The sequence below is a fragment of the Lupinus angustifolius genome, unplaced genomic scaffold (genome assembly GCF_001865875.1).
Source record: "Lupinus angustifolius cultivar Tanjil unplaced genomic scaffold, LupAngTanjil_v1.0 Scaffold_11_31, whole genome shotgun sequence".
NCBI lineage: Eukaryota > Viridiplantae > Streptophyta > Magnoliopsida > Fabales > Fabaceae > Lupinus > Lupinus angustifolius.
Genome location: NW_017718527.1, coordinates 13,959 through 23,168, shown reverse-complemented (window position 1 = coordinate 23,168; position 9,210 = coordinate 13,959). Strand labels below are relative to the sequence as shown.

The 9,210-nt window shown below is 34.3% G+C and overlaps 1 protein-coding gene across 1 annotated transcript; it reads right to left on the bottom strand.

Moving 5' to 3' along the window:
* Positions 1-384: 384 nt before the first annotated feature.
* Positions 385-3,623, bottom strand: LOC109337821 (putative pentatricopeptide repeat-containing protein At5g06400, mitochondrial). The gene has a single exon (XM_019574886.1). It carries the CDS (start codon positions 3,530-3,532, stop codon positions 395-397), a length of 3,138 nt encoding a protein of 1,045 aa, XP_019430431.1. The 5' UTR covers positions 3,533-3,623; the 3' UTR covers positions 385-394.
* Positions 3,624-9,210: the final 5,587 nt, after the last annotated feature.

Here is a 9,210-nt window from a genome sequence, read left to right as displayed (position 1 = left end):
TTATTTTTCATTTATACATATTATTTTTATTTACAAATCAATAATACGTAACACATAAATGATGAGTAACATATTGACCGTGTATAAAACCATTATCACATTGCATAGATTATTTTCTCTTAAAAAAACACACAAATACATTTATGTAGTTGTGCAATTTGAAGTTTATATGGAATTGCTGAGTAGTATTAAATTAACTATTTAGCAAGCTCAAGTTGAATAAGATCCACTCTTAATATTCCCCCAGTAACTATTACTTTCTTGACCTTACCAAAATTCTTTCACTAAGATGAGGATTAAGTTTCAAGCTGCATAGAGAACATGCTACAAGTGCAGCAGAAAGATAAAATAAAAAAACATGAATTCAACAATCACCAAAGGTCATGAAAAGAAATCAAGTTATGAGCTTGCGTTTTCTTATTAGTTCTGACTTTTGTTGCAACACAACACGGGCTAAATCATGTTTACCTTCTCTGTTTAGACCATAAAAAACTGTTCTAAAATTAATACTACTGGGAAAAATTCCACTATCCAACATTTCAGAAATAAGCTGCATAGCTTCTTCAGATCTACCACCTTTGCAGAGGCAAGTAAGGAACATAGAGTATGTTTCAAAATCCGGCAAAGGTCCTTTTAGTTTCATCCGGTAGAAGATGTTCCATGCATCAGTAGGTCTCTCCACGTTCATGTAGCCGCGTATAAGCGCAGAATATGTAACAACGGTTGGTTCATAGCCCGATTCTTGCATTTCCTTAAAAACCTCAATAGCTTTTCCTACCTGTTTCTCCTTAAAGAAATGAACTATTAATGATGTATAGACATGGACGGTAAGCGTTATACCCCGCTTCTTCATTGATTCCAACTTAGCTAATGCCTCTTCTAATCTACCTTTCCGTAATAGACCATGGATAATGCTTCCACAAGTTAATTGTTCTAGAGTATATTTTTCTGCATCAACTTCTTCAACTAATGCCAATGCTTCTGCCACTTTCCCAGCTCTACATAGAGCCTTAATAAATAACGAATAGTTAAGAGGAGCTCTATAGCCAAACTTTTGAAGAGAATCCATGCATTTCCTGGCGTCCAACAACCTACCAACTTCGCATAAGCAGCCAAGGTAAATTTCAAGCAATTCTTTATCGGGTACACATCCTACACTAGTCATTTCACTATATATTTTGATAGCTTCATCAACTTTCCTTCCTTTCCTCCCACATAAGGCAATTATCAAATACTTGTATGTACTCCTACTTGGCTTATAACCGCCAGCTTTCATCTCGTTGAAACAATTCATGGCTAATTCTGTCAGACCTGTTCGTCCATAAAGCATTATCATGATTGTCCATGTTTCCGATGTTATTGGATAACTGTTTCTTCTCATTTCGAAGAACAGGCTGCGCATGTGTTTGAAATCTTTCCCCCTGCCTGCAATTTTTATTGCCATGTTGTAAGTTTCTGCAGTGTGTCTATAGGAAGTTTGTTTTCCCACCCATGAGAAAAATTTTAGCACTGTGTTACCATGCACATTGCAATTGTGCAATATATCCAAAATAAAATCTGGGGTGAACTGAATGGTGCTTTTCTCTAAATTTTCTTGAATTAAGGGCCAATCCATAGAGGATGACAGAATTCTAAAAATTTCATGAACATCCTGCTCACTATAAGTCTTAAGGGGTTGATCCACTAAGGCGGAATCTACCTTTTCTGATTTTGATTGCTCAAATCCTAGATCCTCTTCCACCTTATTTTCCAAAGGTACTTGTGTATTAGATTCCTTGCATTTTTCAGGATTTAGTTTAGATGCTGTATACATCTGCTGGACTTTCTCTTTCACATCAAGCTCTCCCTTGTTCTCCAAGTAAGTTATAACCCAATGGAATACTTCATCTCGAATTAAAATCTTTGAAGCCTGCATATCATACAATACTTTGACAATGTCCTGTGTCCTTGAAGCCTTGCAAAGCTCCTTAATAAATACTGCATATGATTTCCATGTGGGCTTAATGCCTTGCTGCTCCATACTCTTGAAAAATTCCCATGCTTCTGATACACGGTTTTGGGAAACATGACCTGCAACCATGGCTGTTATTGCCACACTATCTGGCTTAATTCCTTCTCTCAGCATCTCATCATACAGTGTACAAGCTTCTTCGTACCTAAGCAACCTAAAGAGACGCTGTATCAGTTCTGTATATGTCGAAACTGTAGGCACACAGCCAGATTCTTTCATGCTTTTAAACACATCAAGTGCCTTGTGAATGTCATTTCTCCCCAAATACCCATTTATGATAATCCCATGAACCTTCCCATCAACTATATCCCTCCTTTTCATTATTTCAACAATCTCCAAAGCATCTGCAATCCTGCTTGCCTTACACAGCCCTCTCACCAAGGTCTCAAAAGATTCAGGTTCAAGATCTAAACCTTTACTTTTTAGGTCACGAATCAATTCTAAAGACTCCTTAATCCTCCCAGAAAGGCAAAAGCTCTTCAGCATGCAGCTATGAACACAGTTTTCCGGCATCAGAGACAACCGTGTCATATCATTTCCAAGCAAACTAACAGCTGCAACATCTCCTGATCTTGCCATGCAGTTCATGAGCATCTTATAGACCCTTACATCAAGTAACATTTCCTTCTCGACCATGTCCTTGTAGAACTCCATAGCAATATCACCTTTCCCCGAAGTGCAAAGTGCTCGTATTATTTCTCTATATGCAACTGCATCAGGATCGCAACCACATCTTTTCATATTTTCAAAGGCCAGCAATGCTTCACTAATTTTCTTAGCCTTACCGTACTGTGATACGAGAATGGTCCACGTATTAACATCCTTTTGAACTTCATACTCATTCATTTCTTCCATAAACTTCTTCACCAACCCAAACTCCTTAGCTTCACCAGCAATGCACAACATGGTATTATAAGTCTGGGTTGTGTGACTAAAACCAAGACCACCCTTGAGTTTCACCCAATTGAAAAAACCCAAAGCCAACTGTGGCACCTTGAAACACCTTTTCAATACTTTGTCTAAAACCTCAGGATTAAACACATACTTCAGATTCTCCAACCACTCTTCAATAGAACTCAAATCATCCCCCGCTCGATAAATCTCAGCAGTAATCTCACCAACTACCATACTCAAGTGGGAATCCTCGAAAACAAGAAATTTATTGTCTTTTTCCAACATTCCATTCTTTGCTGCATTTTCACAAACACCTTCTGTGCAAATAGGCTGATCCTCAAAAGCTATTTCAACCTTGGGATTTTCCCCTGGAAATAAAAACCCAGATGGGGATTGGTCTGGGGTGGCGATATCAGCGCCTAAAATGTCGGTAATATCATTGAAAAGTGAACTTAAAGTGTCAGTGTGTGAGTTGTTGTTGTTGTTGGAAACATGTTGGGGTTTTGTGTGAAGCAGTGAAAGTGAAAAGTTTGATGAATTGGAGTTAGAAAGATGAGAAACGTGAGATGGTGAAAGGAGATAGCTCAAAGTTGAATTTAAGGATCGGAACTTGCTTACTGCTCTCATGGCAAACGTTTTTGAGGTTAGTGCACAGTTACTCAGTTAGTAAACTAACAACGATGTAACAAAAACAAAATTATGGGACTGATATCTGAGAACTCTTGAATGCAAATTAGATCAGTTCTATTTCTCAATTTTTTTAATATTTTAGATTTATATACATCATTTAAAAATAATAAATAACTAATAAACTAGATGTCAAAATAATATTAGCATTACAAATTTGCATGTTTAAAGGTGTTGGTTAAAGTCGTACATGTTTGATTTTCTTTAAGCAATATTTTAAGTTTGAATCTTGTGGATGAAAAAAATACCCGCAAGGAGAGTTAGCCTCAGATACCTGTGAATGTTTCCAGCTCGGACATGATTGCCTCCAGTGCGAAGATACCTGCAGCAAACAATTTTTGTTGTTGTTGGTATGTTTAAGACTAAATCCCCAAGGTCGAGAGTTCGATTCCTAGGAGCGACTTTATTGGAGGGGTAGTCATGAACTCCGAAAGAGATTAGTTCCTTATTCAAAAAGGTGGGAAGAAGGTAGTACCAAAAAAATTTGTAGGTGGAAAAAGAATATGGAGATAAGTTATCTCCTAGGCTATAAGTTATCTCCTAGGCTATAACTGCTATATGTCATATTTAAATATTTGTTACAAAAATATTTTTAAAATTAAACAAAAAAGTACATATGCAATACTTTTATTGGTAAAAGAAAATAAATTATCTCTTAATAAGATGAAATACTTTATTTTCTTCAAATTATAGCACGGCTATATTTAAATTAGAGTGTACAAGTCTACAAGATGAGTTGTAGGCGGCATTCTGAGTTTAAATTTTATATACGTTAAACAAAATAAATCTAGGATTTGTTCCATAGAAAATTGATTCCTTAACCAATAATTAGGCTTAGTGTGATTGGGAAAGCATTTGGGTGGTTTAATGTATCTACTTTATAGGGCCAGCCCAATATGTATTTTGAGGCAAACTTATCTTTTTATCAAGTCTATTTTAATAGTCTTCTACTATATCAACTTCTTCAAAAGATACAAGATTTTATAGTCTTTTAAGATAAGTATTTATATCCTAAATCTTTCATATATGATTAGACACAATACGCAATGTAAAATTTATTTTGAAATCAAATGAAACTTAGAGTCAAAATATATTAATTTTAAAATGCTAAGTAACGAGTTACTCGACTTGAGTAACAAGTTACAAGACCTCTTCAAAGTAGGTTACTAGGACTGAGTAACATGTTATTCAAACTGAGTAACAAGTTACTCAACAAAATTAACACCAAGTAACTGATTACTCAAAAGAGTAACCGATTACTCAGTTGGATAGTAAATTTGGGTAATCGGTTACTAAATAGTTGTAATCAATTAGTGAGAGTTGTTCCACCAGATTTTCAAATCCAAACTGAACAACTTTCATCCAAAACATATGTGTTTCATTCCGAACGTCTCCTACCTTTCTCTTGGGGCATGAGCTAGTTGGAAGCCTATTTATAGGCCTTGAAACATCCATTTCGTGACATAATGTTCTCACCAATCTTTCATACAATTTTCTATAATTTTCATACACTTTGTTCTTGCAACTTTGACTATTAACTTTCAGATTTTTCTGAAGTTGCACCTAAATGTTTTTTACTGAGTTTTCATACCTTAAAACACTAAGACCATTGTGTACTACTTGTATAGAAAGATCATAAGGATTGCAAGTTATAGAATTGTTATATCTAATAAAGCAAAGTTTTCCCTAGTCATTTTCACCATAGGGTGTGGAAAAAAGGGAAGAATGTTGCTTAAAATAGGTGTTCTTCTAAGTGTGTGAGATATTGGTGAATTTGCATTGTAGTTATAATCTCGGGATAAGATTTGTAATTGTAACTCATAACATCAGTGAAAATTTCTTATGCTGCAAGAGGACTGGACGTAGTCTTCAGTGGACAAGAAGGTGAATCATTATAAAATTCCTAATGTTCTTCTACTCTTTACATTTGTAAGTTCTGCACTTTATTTTCTACAACTTATTTTCCACTACTATATACTCTAAACCTTTGAAGTTGCAAAAATTATGATTTACTGCAAAACACTAATTTACCCCCTCTTAGTTTGCTATCTTGATCTTAAAATTGACACTAGAGCTTAGTTTGAGTAAGCCTTGATCCTGTTCTTGATAGATGGCCTCTAAATCCTTTTTGGAAGAAGTAAAAAGGATACATGGAACTGAAGAAGTAAAAAGGTCCACAACTAACAGTGAAACATCAACATCGAGGCAAGACTCCACATGCTCTATATGCAGAAAACCAAATCATGATAAAGATGCTTGTCCAACCTTACAAAATCAACATACTTTCAAAAAAAGAAGGACAAGAAGCACAAAAGAGCAAATTTCATATCAGAAGACAATGATGTTGGTTCAAATGTAGAACTCGAAGGTAAGGAACAATCATATATTTCCTTGATGAATTCACACAAGTCAGAAGATGACTATTAGGTTTGTAACTTTGAACCAAATGATACATTTCATATGATGAGTTAAAAAATGCTTTTAATGAATTACATGAAGAATACATTAGACTCTAAAAATTATGCATCAAACAGACACATATCATAAAAAGTCTTGAGAATCAAAATGAAATTTTACAAAAGGATTTGGATACATTAATATCCAAATCAAATTATGATTGCATAAAATGTCTATAGTGTGATACTCTTGAAATAAAAATAGTTTCATTAAATCAAGATCTGAACATGTTCAAGAAGAGTACTCATAAGTTAGACAATATTTTAAATACTAAAAAGCATACCAACGATCAACGAGGTCTAGGCTACACAAATAGCCGTAAAATTAATGGTATGATAAGGAATGCTTTTGTAAAAACAAAGAATGATTGCATGCATAATCTTCCTAAAGAAAATATCGATCAACATTCTTTCTTCAAGTTTAAACAATAGGTGCATAAAAAACAACCCACATGCTTTTATTGTAATAGCATATGCCACACACCTAATTCATGTTATTAGAAAAGTTGGTATTCGAAGTGACCAATATTTTTGGGTTGAGAAAGATGCTAACCCCGTAGATCCAAATCACATTGGGCACCTATATTTTTATTTTAATCTATTTTCTAGGAGTACCTGAAAGTCATAAGCAAAATGTAATATCACGACAATGACTGTTTAAGGCACATCACACAAGAAGATTCAAAATTTTCATATTCAAGAAATAAAGACTCTGCTATCTCTATAGAGAACAACAAAAGAAATTTTCCTTGGTATAGGTAAAGGTGTTTTTTCTTTTCAATTCAGAGCCTGGTATGACCGTCTAACAAGCTTTCTCATTGAAACATGCTTTACTAAAGGAAAGGTTGCCACTACTCTTTTCATAAAGAAAATAGATCATCATACTCTACTTGTTCAAATCTATGTAGATGATATTATTTTCGGTTCAACTAATGAGATTTTGTGTAGTGAATTGGGTAAGATGATTCAAGGTGAGTTTGAAATGTCCATGAGGGGAAAGTTGAACTACATTCTTGGACTTTAAGTCAAACAACTTAAGGATGATATATTTGTCAGTCAATCCAATTATTGCAGAGATTTAATGATACACTTTGAAATGAATGAATGCAAATCTATTGCCACTCCAATGGGTTCAAGAACATACACCGATATTGATGAAGCTGGTAAATGCATAGATATTTCAAAGTATCGAGGTATGATTGGCTCTCTTCTTTATCTTACTCCTAATAGACCTGATATAATATTTAGTGTCTGCTTATGTGCATGTTATCAATCTAAACCTAAATATTAATATCTTGTTGTCGTAAAAATGATAATGAAATATTTGAAAGGCACAACTGATGTTGGATTATGGTATCCAAAAATAAGTTTTTGTGACTTGGTTTGATATTCGAATTCAAATTTTGTTGGATGCAAAACTGAGAGGAAAAGTACTAGTGGTACTTGTCATATCTTAGGAAATTCATTGGTATCTTAGTCTTGTAAAAAACAAGCATGTGTTGCTCTAAGTACTGCTGAAGCAGAATACATTATAACGGGTAGTTGTTGTGCCAAAGTGTTGTGGCTTAAACAATAATTGTGAGACTATGACTTGGACTTAGGGTGCATTCCTTTAAAGTGTGTCAATACTAGTGCTATCAACTTCATAAAGAATCATGTAATGCATTCCCAAACCAAATATATTGATATAAGACATCACTTCCTTAGGGGCCATATCTAAAAGAAGGATATTCTTAGAGTTTGTTGATACACATGACCAACTAGCAGATATCTTTACAAAAACTTTGGCTATAGAAACTTTTTATACAATTAGACAAGAATTACACATTCTTGATGAAGCTAAGTTGTCCTAAATATTTCACATACTTATATGTTTGCTTCATTGTATTTATTGTATGCCTATTTGCGCTTAAACATGCTTTAAATTGCTTAAATTTCATATTTTTTGGGTATGTAATCGATTACTAGTAGAGAATAACCAATTACCAGGCATTAGGATGCCTGAAAGATTCAACAATTGAGGATAGTAACCGACTACTCGGTGGAGTAACTGATTACTGGATGAGGTAGTGAGCTAGAGTAACCGATTACTCCAGAGAGTAACCGATTACTCAAAGATGAATATCTGAATACTGAGTATTTTTATATTGAGTAATTTATTACTCATATGTAGTAACCAAATACTCAAATAGAGTAACTGATTACTCTGCGCATGTACTTAATGATTCTTCCCATTTTTCAGACACTTCAACTTCTTCCTCTAACTCCTCTATTTGTGGTACACCCTCACTTTAAAAAACTTCATTTCTCGCTCGTTTTGCTTGAAATTTGTGGCATTTCCTATCACATTCCAACCACTTGTTTCAAGTTTAGAGCACTATATCAAAAACCCCCAAATTTCAAATTCTCAAAACCTCAATTTCATGGCTTCTTCATCAATAACCGAGAAGCAATGTACCAATGCTTCTCAAAAGAAGCAACAAAATTCTTCAGAGGCTAATCCTTTGGATTTGAAATGCCTTCTTATAAACGATCATCAACGCACTGTGATCATAGATAATTTTCTTGGAAGATCACTGTTTGCTCCTAAGTATGGTAAGTTATACTCTTTCAAGTTTGATGATTTCCATTTCCCTACTTTCCTTAGGCAACAAAATTTGTTTGTTTTCTGCGAGGAACAATGTGCCTACTACCTAGAACTTGTACGAGTATTTTATTGCAACCTGAACATGAGGAAAAATAGTATGTATTCCCCTGTCAATGGAAAAGAAATTGTCTTAGACTTGAGGACTTTCAGTTCAGTGTGCTTTAATATACCATGCATAGGTGCTGGAGTTGGTTTTGGACTTCAATGTTCTTGGGAGAAGTATGATAGAAAGGATTTATACTATTCCATGTGTATATTTTCTAAGAGGGGAATGGAAGAGCATAAGCAACAAGCTTTAGGTGAAACTGTTAAAAGTCTATATATCCTCAATGTTGGAAATCTCAATCTAGAGGATTGTTCGTTGCATTATTTTTTCAGCTATGTTGTGGTTCCAAAAAATTTCAACCATTCACAAATTAATGATATAGAACTACAATGATGTATGCTATTAAGCATAATATTTCTATAAAGCAGATCATGATGATAAACGACAAATGTGGTCTTTTAGAGATACA